The sequence below is a fragment of the Aythya ferina genome, assembly GCF_964211825.1.
Source record: "Aythya ferina genome assembly, chromosome: W".
NCBI classification, from domain to species: domain Eukaryota; kingdom Metazoa; phylum Chordata; class Aves; order Anseriformes; family Anatidae; genus Aythya; species Aythya ferina.
In genome coordinates this window covers 3,751,511-3,767,974 of record NC_140313.1, presented here as the reverse complement: position 1 = coordinate 3,767,974, position 16,464 = coordinate 3,751,511, and the positions used below count along the sequence as shown (strand labels likewise).

The window sequence follows — 16,464 nt, the reverse complement described above, 5'->3', positions numbered from 1 at the left end:
TTTTGTTTCTAGTGATTGTAGGCCTCAGAGAAGGCCTTGGTCAATTGGCAACTTGGAAAAGGCATAACCAGATAACAGTAAGACGGGGTACCCCCATCAAAATATGGGTGAATGTGACAGCACAATCCATCACGTTTGATGCTTGTGAGGTGTTAACTTGTAGAGATTTAAATGCCCAATGCTCCGAGACCCAATACTTATGGTCTCGGAGCAGATGTAATTGGGAGAGACCCAACAGCCAGACTGAGAATAGCTGTATGGAAACAATACTCTCTTGCCATCAGAGAAAGGGAGAAACTCAAGGAGAAAACAGGAGAGAAAACAGGAGGCCCTCTTCGAAATGCAGCAGTTGTCACAGTTAAAGAAATAAAAGATATAAGGCAAACATTTGAGATTGAAACAGGGTATGGGGATGTTGCCGATCCTGGCTGGAGTGGTGATAGTGTGCAGCACAGGGGTCATGTGGGAGACTTGGGGTCGGGGTGGGGGAGTACTCAGGTGTGAGTCTCGGGGACTGTCCAGAGTCTCAACCATAGCAATTGCTATGCTTGTGCCTCGGGACGACCGACTGCCCAGATAGTGTCCTTCCCAGTGGGGTGGACCAAGGACACCCAGGGGATGCGATGTATGATTGCATTGTACCAAGAAAAGACTGCCTGGGGAAATGAGGCCTGTAAGTCTCTCTCTTTGCTGTTCCCTTCCTTGCGTGATAGCAACATCAGGGATCCCCCTGCATTCTCTACAGCTATAGGTAACCATACAGCTTGCCTCTCACAGCAGGGTGTGAGTGCTACCCGTCACCTGGGAGAATTTGCCTTGTGCACAAGGACCTTGAATGCTACCAAGGACTCGATGGGAAACTGCTCAAGACTTGAGATCCCCAGGGCAGATCTCTGGTGGTACTGTGGAGGGAAGACCTTACGGTCCACCGTACCACCTAACTGGGGAGGCATTTGTGCACTTGTTCAATTAGCGATACCCTTCACCCTGGCATTAGAAATATCAGAAATACCCAGAAGAAGTCAAAGAAGCTTAGGAATATCATTCGATGACAGAGTATGCATAGATTCTATAGGGGTGCCTAGGGGAGTTCCTGATGAACAGAAAGCCAGGAATCAAATTGCTGCAGGGTTTGAGTCACTGTTCTGGTGGGTAACAATCAATAAGGATGTGGAATGAATCCACAGTTTATGAATCTCAGAAGAGATTCATAAACTATACAAGGGATGTGATAAGAGGAATCGCTGAACAACTAGATGCCACCAGCAAAATGGCTTGGGAAAACAGAATAGCATTAGATATTGTTGTGGTTTAACCCAGTCGACAACTAAACACCACACAGACGTTTGCTCACACTCCCCCCTTCCTCTCTGGGATGGGGGAAACAGGAAAGTGAAGCCTATGGGTGTCCTGGTTTCAGTTAGAACAGAATTAATTTTCTTCCTAGTAGCTGGTGGAATGCTGTGTTTTGGCTTAGGATGAGAAGAGTGCTGATAACACCCCGATGTTTTAATTGTTGCAGAGCAGTGCTTATACCAAGCCAAGGACATCTCAGCCTTTCGCTCTGTCCTGCCAACAGGCAGGCTGGGGGTGCAGTAAGAGCTGGGAGGGGACAGACCCAGGACAGGTGACCCGAACTAGCCAAAGGGGTATTCCATACCATCTGACGTCATGCTAAACAATATATAGGGGTGGCTAGCCGGGGGAGGGGGCCGGACTGCTCGGGGTTAAGCTGGGCATCGGTCAGCGGGTGGTGAGCAATTGCATTGTGCATCACTTGTTTGTACATATTATTAGTAGTAGTACTATTATCATCATTGTATTATTATTATTATTTTCCTGTCTTATTAAACTGTCTTTATCTCAACTCACGGGCTTCACTTTCCATTTCTCTCCCCCGTCCCAGAGAGGGAGGGGGGAGGGTGAGCGAACGGCTGCGTGGTGTTTAGCTGCCAGCCGGGTTAAACCACGACAGTCTTTTTGGCCCCCAACGTGGGGCTCGAAAGGTTGAGATAACGGCAGATCTGACCAGAGTGTGTTAAACTAAAATTGGTATAAGTATTAGACCTGCTTAATAGTCACTTGTCATAATGCTGATTGCTTTAATCTCAACTGTGCTGCGCCTGTTTTCCAAATTGAGTATTATAGCACGTTATTTTCCGTATGTGCTCTCTGTCATGTTGTTTATCCTCTCTGGGCCCTGGTTTCAGACCATTATGGTACTGTGTGTTGTATCAGTGGCTTATGAGATGATGAAATATCTGGCCATGACTCTAACCTGGTATTTGTACTCAGTAACATCTTCGATTCTATACTTTGGAAACTGTATTTTGGAAACTATTAGCAATTATATCTGTTGCCTTTTTTCATTAGGGAGTCAATCTGTGGAGGGGAAAGGGGAAGATAATTTTTCTTACTTGATCACTCTCCCTTTCTCCTTCACCACCCCTGTACCCTCCTTGATCACTCTCCCTTCCTCCTTCACCACCCTCTTATCCTCCGAGTTTATTACAATAGCTCTCCAAGATATTGAATATCCTTGGGATACTCAGACCAGCATAGTCCTGTTGTTCTGCCTCCTGAATGCGCTTCAGGTTCTGCTTAAAGTTAAACAACTACTTAGGAAGCTCATCCGGAGATCTGCCCGGAGGCAGTATAGTTGTGGGTGGCAGGGAGTATGGGAGGATATGGGCAGGCATCTAGACCAGTTGGCACCCCAGATGGGACTCGAACCCACAATCCCTGGCTTAGGATGAGAAGAGTGCTGATAACACCCCGATGTTTTAATTGTTGCAGAGCAGTGCTTATACTAAGCCAAGGACATCTCAGCCTTTCGCTCTGTCCTGCCAACAGGCAGGCTGGGGGTGCAGTAAGAGCTGGGAGGGGACAGACCCAGGACAGGTGACCCGAACTAGCCAAAGGGGTATTCCATACCATCTGACGTCATGCTAAACAATATATAGGGGTGGCTAGCCGGGGGAGGGGGCCGGACTGCTCGGGGTTAAGCTGGGCATCGGTCAGCGGGTGGTGAGCAATTGCATTGTGCATCACTTGTTTGTACATATTATTAGTAGTAGTACTATTATCATCATTGTATTATTATTATTATTATTATTATTATTATTATTATTATTATTATTATTATTATTTTCCTGTCTTATTAAACTGTCTTTATCTCAACTCACGGGCTTCACTTTCCATTTCTCTCCCCCGTCCCAGAGAGGGAGGGGGGAGGGTGAGCGAACGGCTGCGTGGTGTTTAGCTGCCAGCCGGGTTAAACCACGACAATGGGGTGAGATAAAGACCATTTATTAAGACAGGAAAATAATAATAATAATAATAATAATAATAATAATAATAATAATAATAATAATAATAATAGTACTACTAATAATAATGTGTACAAAAGAAGTGATGCACAATGCAATTGCTCACCACCCGCTGACCGATGCCCAGCCTATCCCCGAGCAGCCGGTCCCCCAGCCCTGGCCAGCCACCCTTATATATTGTTCAGCATGACGTCAGATGGTATGGAATACCCCTTTGACCAGTTTGGGTCAGCTGTCCTGGGTCTGTCCCCTCCCAGCTCCTGCTGCACCCACAGCCTGCCTGCTGGCAGGACAGAGTTGTGGTGCTTTTACCGTGCTAGGCAGCTAAACACCAAAACCGCTCTCTCACTCCCCCTCCCTAAATGAGGAGAGGAAGAAGTAAATTAAAGAACAACTCACCGGTTGAGATAAGGATAATTTAATTACAGGGAAAAAAAATATGAAGGAAAGATTATTATTAACTAAACAATTTAACTAAAGGGAAAAAAAGGGAAAGGGGAAAAGGGAGGGGGAAAGGGAAAATAAACAAAACAAATAAAGGCTATGTGGAAGTGCAGAGGGAAGAAATTACTCTCTACTTCCCACAAATGAGCGATGCTTGACCACATCCTTGAAGCAGGGCCTCAATGCACGTAGCCAGTGTTCGGGAGGAGGATGGAAGTTTTCACGAGAGCCCACTCCTCCCCTCTTCTTCCTTTTTCCACATTTTATTGCTGAGTGTGACATCCCTTTGGCTGGTTTAGGTCAGCTGCCCTGGTGATGTTTCTTTTCTCACTTTTTTGTCCACCCCCTAGGAGGGTTAGAGAGAGTCCTGATGCTGTGCCAGCACTGCTCAGCAGCAGACACAACACTGGTGTGATACCACTGCTGTTCTAGCTACAAGTACAGAGCACAGCACTATGTGGGCTGCTGCAGGGAAAGTTAACGTCCCAGCCACACCCAGTACAACCTCCACCCCTTATTCCGTAACATTTGTGTCACTCTCAAATTCCCCTATACTTTAGCATTTAAGTATTCTCATCACCATTATTCCATGTCCTTTAACAGATTAATAGGCAGGTATATCTTTTCATTCTATAGGTCTTTCTCAGAAAATGTTCATAAGAACTGTTGACGATTTGGCCTTCATCTGCTGAAGTGGTCACTCAGGGCAGGCGGAGTTGGATGTCTGGACGCCAGCACCAGCTTAGCTCAAGTCCTTGTTCCATTGCCCGGTTCCTTGCAAAGTTGACCTGTCGTTGATCCTGCAGTGTCTTCCTACAACATATAACTGAGATTACAGATTAGTTTTCTCTCAAGGTTAAATCACCTTGAGGCACGCACTTGATATCCCCATTCTTTTGCATGACCCACCAGGTATACCCCGGTCCTTGGGCGAAGACAATCCCACGAGTGGGTTTGCCTTTTCCCGAGGCAGGAGCAACCCACAATGCCTTCCCCATCCACTTTCCTACATGCACTACGGGAACTTTAGCTTCTTTCACCGCGTGTAGGGGTTTTGTTTCAGCAGGACCAGCACGGCTGTCAGACCCCCTATTGTTAACTAGCCAAGTGGCTTCTGGTAGACTTATGTCCCATTGTTTCCATGTCCCAGCACCTAATGCTCGTAACATAGTCTTTAACAGTTCATTGTACCTCTCAACCTTCCCAGAGGCTTGTGGGTGATAAGGGATGTGATACACCCACTCAGTACCATGCCTCTTGGCCCAAGAGGTGACAAGATTGTTTCGGAAATGACTCCTATTGTCAGACTCAATTCTCGCTGGTGTACCATGATGCCACAGCACTTGCCTTTCTAGGCCCAAGACAGTGTTTCGGGCCGTGGCATGGTTTATGGGGTATGTTTCCAGCCACCCTGTAGTTGCTTCTACCATGGTGAGTATGCACTGTTTGCCTTGGCGAGTTTTTGGGAGTGGTCCGATATAGTCAATTTGCCAGGCCTCACCATATTGAAACCCTAACCATCTCCCCCTATTCCAGGGAGATTTTACCCTCATAGCTCGTTTGATTGCAGCACAGGTCTCACACTCATGGGTGACCCGTGTGATGGCCTCAATGGTCAGGTCCACCCCTCGATCACGAGCCCATCTGTATGTGGCATCCCTCCCCAGATGTCCTGATGTTTCATGGGCCCATCGAGCTACAAACAGCTCACCCTTACATTCCCAGTGTAGGTCCACCTGAGCCACTTCAGTTTTTGAAGCTCAATCCACTTCTTTGTTGTTCTGATGTTCTTCGGTAGCATGACTCTTGGGCATGTGGGCATCTACATGACGTACTTTTACATCCAGGTTTTCTACCCGGGCAGCAATGTCTTGCCACAGGGTAGTAGCCCAGATAGTTTTACCTCTGCGCTGCCAGTTGCTCTGTTTCCATTGCTACGGCCACCCCCACAGAGCATTTGCCACCATCCATGAATCAGTGTAGAGACACAGTACTGGTCATTTTTCTCTTTCAGCAATCTCTAGGGTTAGTTGTATGGCTTTTACTTCTGCATACTGACTCGACTCGCCTTCCCCTTCCATGGCCTCCACAACTCGTCGTGTGGGACTCCACACAGCAGGTTTTCATTTCGGATGGCTCCCTACCACATGGCAGGATCCGTCAGTAAACAACACATACTGCTTTCTGTCTTCTGGCAACTGATTATATGGCGGTGCCTCTTCAGCATGGGTTACCTCTTCTGTCAGCATTCCGAAATCTCTGCCTTCCGGCCAGTCCATTTCTTCCAGGATTCTTGGGTGATTAGGTTTTCCCATTCGAGCCCGCTGTGTAATTAACGCTATCCACTTACTCCACGTAGCATCAGTCGCATGGTGTGTAGTGGGAATTTTCCTACGAACATCCAAGGGCTACTGCACGAGCTATTTCTTGTTTGATTTATTCAAAGGCCTGTTGTTGCTCGGGGCCCCACTCAAAATAGTTTCTCTTTCGAGTCACCCGATATAGAGGACTCACAAGCTGACTATAGCCTGGAACATGCATTCTCCAGAATACCACAAGGCCTAGGAAAGCTTGCGTTTCTTTTTTGCTAGTTGGCGGAGACACTGCCGTTATTTTATTGATCACATCCATCGGAATATGGTGACGTCCATCCTGCCATTTTACCCCCAAGAACTGGATTTCCTGTGCAGGCCCCTTGACCTTACTCTGTTTAATGGCAAAACCAGCTTTCAGGAGAATTCGGATTACTTTCTTCCCTTTCTCAAAAACTTCTTCTGCTGTGTTGCCCCACACGAGGATGTCATCAATGTACTGCAGGTGTTCAGGAGCTCCCCCTAGTTCCGGTGCAGACTGGATTAGTCCGTGGCAAATGGTAGGGCTGTGTTTCCACCCCTGGGGCAGCCGATTCCAGGAGTATTGGGTGCCCCTCCAAGTGAAAGCAAACTGCCGCCTGCATGCTGCTGCCAAAGGGATGGAGAAAAATGCATTAGCAATATCAACTGTGGCGTACCACTTGGCTGCCTTTGACTCTAGTTCGTACTGAAGTTCTAGCATGTCCGGCACTGCAGCACAAAGCGGTGGCGTGACTTCATTCAGGCCGCAGTAGTCCACCGTTAGCCTCCACTCGCCATTAGACTTTCACACTGGCCATATGGGACTATTAAAGGGTGAGCGAGTCTTGCTGATCACTCCTTGACTCTCCCAACTCATGGATGGGAATCAGGGAGTCTCAGTTGGTGCGATATTGCCGTCGGTGCATTGTTCTGGTAGCAATTGGTACCTGCTGTTCTTCAACCTTCAGCAATCCTACAACGGAAGGGTCTTCTGAAAGGCCAGGCAGGGTAGACAGCTGTCTAATCTTCTCTGTGCTCAAAGCAGCTATGCCAAAAGCCCACCGGTACCCTTTTGCATCCTTGAAGTACCCTCTCTTGAGGTAGTCTATGCCAAGGATGCATGGAGCCTCTGGGCCAGCCACAATGGACCATTATTTTTTTTGGCCTACTACTTTGAACTACTTTTGTTGCTCTAGATCTGCAAGATGCATGTGGTGGAAGCAGAGTAATTTTTCTCATTGGCTCTTTCTCCCAGCTTGGCAGGTAGCTAGATAAGGGTGAGCTCGTGGGAGACACCAATATGCATCCTTTCCGCTATGTGCTGCCATGCACTCGCTCCTGCTGGTTCACTTAGAAGCTCGTTGCAGACAGAACAAGCTTGCTCTTGATCTTAAACATCTTAGATCTTTGCTTATCTGGCAGAGCTGGGGCCTGCTGAGAATGAAGCTTCTTGCTATGCACCATCAGTGGAGTAGATGGCCTCAGAGGAGAAGGGGAATAGTGTGTGTGTGTATATACACATACATACATACAATTTTACATATATTATATATTATGTATATTATATTACATATACAATTGTATATGTATGTATATGTATATGACTGAGACAATGGAAATGATTTCCTGGAACTCATTTCAAAAGCCAAGGACTCTTCAGCTTCTCGCTCTGTCCTGCCAGCGGGCAGGCTAGGGGTGCAGCAGGAGCTGGGAGGGGACAGACCCAGGACAGCTGACCCAAAGTGGCCAAAGGGGTATTCCATACCTGACGTCATGCTAAACATGACGCTAATCATAACTAAAAATCCTTTGAGGACAAAGGCAGGGAGGTGCATCACTGACTTACTGCTGACTTTTTATCCCATTTAGAGTCTTTCTCTGCATATTCTATCATGAGCATTTGATGTATTGTGGAAAAAAAATTTGCTATACTATGAGCAGAACTCTAGCCCTGTGCTCAGAAGGCAACAGCTGTTATAATTAGCTTTAGATAGCAGTAATACTAAGGGCTGGCTACATGCAGATGAGCTGACGTTTGAGACGTCTCATGCCTTACCAGTTCAGGTGCCAGTTCTGCCAAGTCTAGGGGTGAGCCCTAGAGTCTATTGTTCCCAATACGCATGATCCCGTCCAATTTTTAGGTAATTTAGTATATGCTAGTTTACCACCGATCCAATAATATCCATTGGGTGCTGGCCACCCATTCGGTATTTGGTTAGTCTGTCCAATTTTTCATGTTTCCTGGCATTTCTTGAGGAATTCCCCAGGAGGTCCTTCCCAAAGGAAGGTACGCCCCCAGGGATATCTCCCTGTCCCCTGCAACTCATATTCCCCATTTTTCCTAGCCCTCGTCGGTGTGCTGCTACAGAAATTTCCCTCCTGCAGGGTACCACACACTAACGTTCCGATTCTGGAAAATGGGGGTGTACTGCCAAGCACTTCACCGTGCAAGGGGTATCGTACACCAAATTTCCCGAGACTCGTCCTTTCTCTCCCTTATCTCATGCTTCGTCCGTCTCCGGCTGCGCCCCTTGCGGAGCTACGGAACCGTGGATCAGGACTCCACACTCGTACAAAAGTACGTCTCAATCACACATCACACAGAGTCTCACCCGACCCCCAAGGCAATACTTAATATTTCTTACCTTGGTCTGTGCACAGAGTTACTGGGTCAATTCTTAAAACCCGCAGTGCCTACCTTCTTCCTTTCCCCACTACTTCAAGGGTCCTGCCTCTTTAACCAGTCTCGGGTCCTCTGTCAGCTCTCCGCAGAAGCGCCACCGTGGATGCACAGGACTGCTGAAATCAGCGGGGCATGCCTTCATGCTGCTGCAGCGGTGGGGCTCCCCAGTAGGTGACTGGATCCCGGACGAGCCCCCAAATTGTGAGAAACACTCTGTAGCCAATAACTTAGGCTCAGGCGAGGATCTCAGTGAAGTAGTAATTTCTTCGCGATTGCAATGGCGGGCACCCCACAAGCAGGAGAGCGTGCCTACTGGTTCCAAAACACAGTTTATATACTCTTTGATGACAGGTCCCTCCCCTGTTTCCCCACTGAGTGGGTAATTCAGGTTCCCAATCTATCTGATGCTTGTGGGAGATGACTGGTGGGAGATGTGGTGGTTGGAAACTGTCTTGGGCAGAGTGACCATGAAACGGTAGAGTTCTCCATTCTTGGAGAAGCCAGGAAGGAGACCAGTAAAACTGCTGTATTGGACTTCCGGAGGGACGAGTTTGAACTGTTCAGGACACTGGTTGGTAGAGTCCCTTGGGAGGCGGTTCTGAAGGGTAGAGGAGTCCAGGAAGGCTGGGCACTCTTCAAGAAGGAAATCTTAATGGTGCAGGAGCGGTCTGTCCCCACGTGCCCAAAGACGAGCTGGTGTGGAAGAAGACCGGCCTCGCTGAACAGAGAATTGTGGCTTGAGCTTAGGAGAAAAAAAAAGAGGGTTTATAATCTTTGGAAAAGAGGGCGGGCCACTCGGGAGGACTATAAGGATGTTGCGAGGCAGTGCAGGGACAAAATTAGAAAGGCCAAAGCTCATCTGGAGCTCAACCTGGGTACTGCCATCAAAGACAACAAAAAATGGTTTTACAAATACATCAATGCAAAACGGAGGACTAAGGAGAATCTCCATCCTTTACTGGATGCGGAGGGGAGCTTAGTTTCAAAAGATGAAGAAAAGGCGGAGGTGCTTAATGCCTTCTTTGCCTCAGTCTTTAGTGGCAAAACCAGTTGTTCTCTGGATACCCAGTACCCTGAGCTGGTGGAAGGGGATGGGGAGCAGAATGTGACCCTCACTATCCACGAGGAAATGTTTGGCGACCTGCTACGGCACTTAGATGTACGCAAGTCGATGGGACCAGATGGGATCCACCCGAGGATACTGAGAGAACTGGTGGAGGAGCTGGCCAGGCTGCTTTCCAAAATTTATCAACAGTTCTGGGTATCGGGGGAGGTCCCAGTCAACTGGCGGCTAGCAAACATGACGCCCATCTACAAGAAGGGCAGGAGGGCAGACCCGGGGAACTATAGGCCTGTCAGTTTGACCTCAGTGCCAGGGAAGCTCATGGAGCAGATTATCTTGAGTGTCATCACGCAGCACTTACAGGGGAAGCAGGCGATCAGGCCCAGTCAGCATGGCTTTATGAAAGGCAGGTCATGCCTGACGAACCTGATCTCCTTCTATGACAAAGTGACGCGCTTAGTAGATGAGGAAATGGCCGTGGATGTGGTCTACCTTGACTTCAGCAAGGCTTTTGACACCGTCTCCCACAGCATTCTCCTCAAGAAACTGGCTGCTCTTGGCTTGGACTGGCGTACACTTCGTTGGGTTAAAAACTAGCTGGATAGGCGGGCCCAAAGAGTTGTGGTGAATGGAGTCAAATCCAGATGGAGGCCAGTCAGTAGTGGCGTTCCCCAGGGCTCAGTACTGGGGCCGGTCCTCTTTAATATCTTTATCGATGATCTGGATGAGGGGATTGAGTGCACCCTCAGTAAGTTTGCAGATGACACCAAGTTAGGTGCGTGTGTTGACCTGCTTGAGGGTAGGAAGGCTCTGCAGGAGGATCTGGATAGGCTGGACCAATGGGCTGAGGCCAACTGCATGAAGTTCAACAAGGCCAAGTGCCGGGTCCTGCACCTGGGGCGCAACAACCCCAAGCAGAGCTACAGGCTGGGAGATGAGTGGTTGGAAAGCTGCCTGGCGGAAAAGGACCTGGGAGTATTGGTTGATAGTCGTCTGAATATGAGCCAGCAGTGTGCTCAGGTGGCCAAGAAGGCCAACAGCATCCTGGCTTGCATAAGAAGCAGTGTGGCCAGCAGGGCTAGGGAAGTGATTGTCCCCCTGTACTCGGCTCTGGTGAGGCCGCACCTCGATTACTGTGTTCAGTTTTGGGCCCCTCACTACAAGAAGGACGTGGAGCTGCTCAAGCGAGTCCAGAGAAGCAACAAAGCTGGTGAGGGGTCTGGAGAACAAGTCTTATGAGGAGCGGCTGAGGGAGCTGGGGTTGTTTAGTCTGGAGAAGAGGAGGCTCAGGGGTGACCTTATCGCTCTCTATAAGTACATTAAAGGAGGCTGTAGCGAGGTGGGGGTTAGTCTATTCTCCCACGTGCCTGGTGACAGGACGAGGGGGAACGGGCTAAAGTTACACCAGAGGAGTTTTAGGTTAGATATTAGGAAGAACTTCTTTACCGAGAGGGTTGTTAGACATTGGAACAGGCTGCCCAGGGAAGTGGTTGAGTCACCATCCCTGGATGTCTTTAAAAGACGTTTAGATGTTGAACTTAGTGATATGGTTTAGTGGAGAACTTGTTAGTGTTAGGTCAGAGGTTGGACTCGATGATCTTGAGGTCTCTTCCAACCTAGACAATTCTGTGATTCTGGGATTTGATGATGAAATTGGGCATTCAACTAGTAAATTGTTAGACTAGAATAACAGTGTTATTAATGGGGTGCTCTCAGGCCCTGAGAGCAATGATACATTCACCTCTGACTGGAAAGACCCTGAAATGGGGGTGGAAGCAACAACACAAATGGATGGTTTTACCTCAGGGGTTTACAGGGCCATCAATTTATTTGGGCAAGTTCTAGAACAGATTTTGAAGCAATTCCAACCTCCCGAGGAGGTATTACTGTTACAATATGTGGATGATCTTTTATTGTCAGGACAGGAGAAAACAGTTGTGAAGGAAGCCACTAACAAGCTATTCAACTTTCTGGGAAAGCAGGGCTTGGGAGTGTGAGAAACACTCCGTAGCCAACAACTTAGGCTCAGGGGAGGATCTCAGTGAAGTAGTAATTTATTCACGACTGCAATGGCAGACACCCCACAAGCAGGAGAGTGTGCCTACTGGTTCCAAAACACAGTTTATATACTTTTTGATGACAAGACCCTCCCCTGTTTCCCACTGAGTGGTTAATCCAGGTTCACAATCGATCTGATGCTTCAAAGACCATGCATGGCCTGCAGTTCCTGGCCTGTTAAATTTCAAATTTCTTTTGACTTTTTTTTTTAACTGTTTAAAGTGGTAAGGTTTCTTCACTTTACTCACTTGAATTACCACCGTGATTTTCACCTAATTGTTCTAAGGAATCTGTTTACCTGCATTTTACAAGGTTGTCTGTTAAGCTTTCTAATCACTGCAAGCATATCTCAATACCACATTCCTTCCCTCTAAACAATGTAACTGCAAAAACATTTCTATTCCCACAGGAGTATTGAAAAATAACTTACATTATTGTTATATATGGAGTAATAATTTGTGTCAAGAAGATGGTTGATATTAATAAAGAAGGGGGAGATGTGGGAGTGTAGCCATGGGGGTCAGCAAGCCCCATGGTTGATGATAACATCAGACTCTTAATGATGAGGCCATCAGGAATGTAAAGAGTTTAGAGGGAACAAAGAAGGGTGATTGAGGAGATGCCATGCAGTCTCAGGTTGCTTGTTCTCCAGCCATTAAGGCATGGAAGTTGCTGGGTGTTTGCTGTTGCAGGGCAAAGTTGTTTGACCAATGAAAAGTTGTTTTTGAAAAGAACTGCTGTGGGAAGAAGTGTATAAGAGTGTATAAGTGTATAAGCCTGTCCTCAAGATGAAAAAAGACAACACAATATAATGAAGTTATGTCATCAGTAAAGAAGCAGAAAGAAGGAATGAAAAGGAACAGGCTGGCAGAACAGAGACGAGGACAGGAACAGGGATATTGATCGCCTCATGAAGATAGGTTCGGCCAAACTCAGCAAACCGCTCAGAGAAGCTTGTACAGAAAGTCGCTGGAAACAGGCGCACTAGAGCTGGAGAGAAGCTCAAGCTGAGAGAAGCGGACCCGCGCACACAACTGCACCTTGCTGGTAAGCAGTTGTGCGTTATGGGGAATCACACGTCCTTAGGAACAAAGACTGTCCTGGTAACCTTACAGCTTATTCTCCTTATTAACAATCAGACAGTTTATGATCCTGAAATATGGGACCAATTTGAGGTCAAGGTGTGGGACTCTGCAACTAAAAATGACAAGGTTGCAGTGGGATTGCTCGGCACCTGGTGAGCAGTCTCTGAGGCCTTAAAGAGCCATGTGGGACCACAGTCAGACACTTGTGTTTTCCCAGACAGTGAGGGAGCTGCGGGCTCCTTTACTGATCCGACTGCTACGCCATGGGCCCCTCTGCTGCTACAGCCATCGAAGGCTTTTGCTGTTACGCCCCCTGGTGACCTGGACGTGCCTTTTGACCCAGGCCCTATTGGCCTTGAAAAGGAGATGGATATGTTTCCCTTCGATCCGGGAAGAGTGGGATGCATGAGGCCCAAATGCCGAGTTGCTTGAAAACTTAAAGCGAGACATATTGTTCCCACGACTAGCCCTGGAATACTCCAGTGTTTATAATCAAGAAAATGGAGACTGTTATAAGTCATGGAAGATATGGGAGCACTTCAGCCAGGATTACCAACTCCAGCTATGCTCCCCCAGTCATGGACATTGATAGGAATAGCATGGACATTGATAGTAATAGACTTAAAGGACCTTTTCTGATTGTACATATGTATAGGCGTACTCAAGTTTAGAGGTGTGTGTGTGATACTGAGCAACCACTGTTGCACTTTTATACCCAACAATACTGCCCGGATGGCACAGTAACTAGAGCATTGCAAGGGCTTACCACCCTTGCCAGTGAATTGGCAGAAAACTCAGGAACAGACACTTCCACTACCGGATGTTTGAAATCTTGGTTTGGTAAATGGAAGGGGATGGTAATGTCCATATTTACATCCTTGATTTTTGAATGAACCTACTTGAACCTACTTGTAGAACTTGAACCTGCTAGTTTAGGAACTAGTAGGTGTGCTCATGCTTGTGGGATGCCTGCCATTGCAATCGTGAATAAATTACTACTTCACTGAGATCCTCACCTGAGCCAAGTTATTGGCTATAGAGTGTTTCTCACAATATCTAACGCTATTCTGTTTTCCCAATCCATTTTGCTGGTGTCATCTAGTTGCTCAGCTCTTTCTTACACAGTCACCTGCACCCAGTAAATGCTTTTCTGTTGAATATTTATTTAGTACTTGTCTTTCTTCCCCCTCCCGCCCCCCATACATTGGGCATTCCCAAGAAGCAGCATGTCTGGTACTTCCTGTGCTTATGTTACCAATTCTGGTGCAAAAAAAACAACATTTTTGTTCCCACAACTGAGAAGGTGGCTGGGCACTGGGACACGCTCCACGGGGAAGCGGTCATGGTGAGAGAGGGAGTTAAGAGAATCCTAGTAGACAGAATGCTGACTAATGAATACCTAGATTATTGTATTAAAAACAGATGCTGCTTAATGTCTTTGCTTACTACTGTGCAAATCAACTGAAACAAGGAGTCTTGGGGCCTCTCACAAAGGATGGTTACCGATAAAAACAGAGATCCTGTCTCAAGAACAGGCTGAGACCGACCCTGTGGTTTGGACAAGAGCCAAGAGCAGCTGAGCCTGCACAAAGGCAGGGGGTCAACTAGTGGTGATGAAGAAGAGTTATCAGCCTTCATCCCCACGACCCCCAGAGACCACCACCAGGAGACACTATGCAAGCGCTATGCAAGATGAGAGGAGTTTATGGAAATGACTTCTTGGAGCTAATTTTAATATGAAGCCAGGATAGGCCATGCATATGTATACGCATATTGGGAAACTTCATGCATATGTAACTCTTTACTGCATATAACCATGGCAAGTTGCCGCGTTGGGGTGCACACGACTTTGGTGGGACTACCCCCCGTGCTGCCCAGCGCTGAATAAACATACCTACTTTACAATCTTACTGATTGTGGAGTCCGTTTTCTGCATGTCAATGTCACCGAGCCTGGTGGAGGTCATGGAGCGCTTGGAAAAGGCTCCTAGACATAGGGTTTGGGTGGTCCTGTGAGGAGCCAGACTGGGTGACCCTTGGGTCCCTTCCAGCTGGGAACACTCTGTCGGTGCACCTGTGGCCCCTCAGCAGCGGCAGAGGCCCTGCGGACTGGCACCGAGAGAGATCCGGGCCCGATGATGGGTTCTCCGGGCCGCCTCCCCTCAGCCACCGCGGGGTTGCGCCGCTCCGCCCTGACGGCGCGAGTTGCCTAGCAACCCCCAACGGGCGGGGGCAGGGAGGGAGGGAGGGAGGGTAGTGCTAGGAAACCGAGGAGCTGCCGTCAAGCGGCATCGCGGCTGTCGCAAAGACGTTGAGGCAATGTCGTAAGGCGCGGCCCGACCCGGCTCCCTCACGCTTATGCCCCTAGCCCTGGAGACCACCTGCTCCATGTGGGGCTCGGGCCGGGTTCTCAGCTTCTCTTCCTCCCCCTCATTCTACTATGGCCCGGAAAACAGTTAGCAGGAAGCGAAAAGCGGCGGCGACTGCCGCGGGGCCCGGGGGGCTCCATGGGGAACAGGTAGGCTTTGGGGGGGTGGGCGGTGTGAGAGGAGAGGGACACTGGGATTGGGGAGGTGGCCGGAGGGGCCCTGAGGGGGGGGCCGTGGTGTGAGGGTGCCCTGTTGGGGGAGACGTCATGAGGTTCTGCCCCCCCGCCCCGATCCCGTTGGGTGCCGCTGCTCGACATGTAACCACCGTGCCCGCCGCCCCCAGCTCTGCAGCCATACACTGGGCCGACCCCAAGGCTGGCTGCAGGAGACCCACGGCCCCCCTGGTCCGTCTCCAGCCCCCTCTCTTAGCTGTGACCCCAAAACGGTGTGGCTGGGGCTGGGGGGGGGGGGCGGTCTTCGCCTGTTTAAACTGTTGTTTTCCCCCCCTTCTTTTCTCCTGTATCCGTAAGCAACGACATCAGTAAACCCCTGTGGAGTGATGGGGGTATCGCTGTGGTGTTGCTTCTGTAGCAAGCATTTGTTATTTCTATAAACTTTTGGAGACTGGCAAATCCAAGCTAATCTGCTATGGTATTCACTAGGGTAGCCACCTCAATTTCAGCATTCTGAATTTACAAGGGTAGTGAGGAGGTGGGGTTGCCCTTTATGTGAGGGAGCAATTAGAGTGTACCCAGCTCCACCTGGGGGAGGGTGAAGCACAAGTGGAGAGCTTGTGGGTGAGGAAGGCTAAAGCCCACCTAGAGATGAGGTTTGCAAAAGAGATAAAAGAAACCCTTCTTATTATCTTTTAAGTATGTAAACGGTAGAAGGAAGACTAGGGATGATGTGGGTCCCTTGCTGAACGAGGGGAGTGTCCTGGTAATGGGAGACATTGAGAAGGCGGAGATACTGAGTGCTTTCTTTGCCTCAGTCTGTTTCAAGGACCCCCCCCCCCCGGGACTCCTCGACCCTGGAGGAAGGAGAAAGAGTCTGGGAAGTGGAGATCTCCCCCCTTGTTGACAAGGGAGTGGTTCGGGAGCG

At 48.6% G+C, this 16,464-nt stretch overlaps 1 protein-coding gene and 1 long non-coding RNA gene across 6 annotated transcripts in view; one reads left to right on the top strand and one right to left on the bottom strand.

The window, feature by feature from the left end:
- Positions 1-16,464, bottom strand: part of LOC311426438 — a 403,748-nt gene that overhangs the window by 188,905 nt on the left and 198,379 nt on the right. The window lies entirely within an intron of this gene.
- LOC311426296 (DDB1- and CUL4-associated factor 12-like) overlaps positions 15,262-16,464 on the top strand; it is a gene marked incomplete at its 3' end in the record, with an annotated part of 124,446 nt that continues 123,243 nt past the window's right edge. For all 5 annotated transcript variants that reach the window (XM_084502637.1, XM_084502639.1, XM_084502638.1 and 2 more), the window contains exon 1: positions 15,262-15,512. In XM_084502637.1, coding sequence (XP_084358763.1) covers positions 15,435-15,512 — 78 coding nt within the window. In that variant the 5' untranslated portion in view covers positions 15,262-15,434. The remainder of the gene's footprint in view (positions 15,513-16,464) is intronic.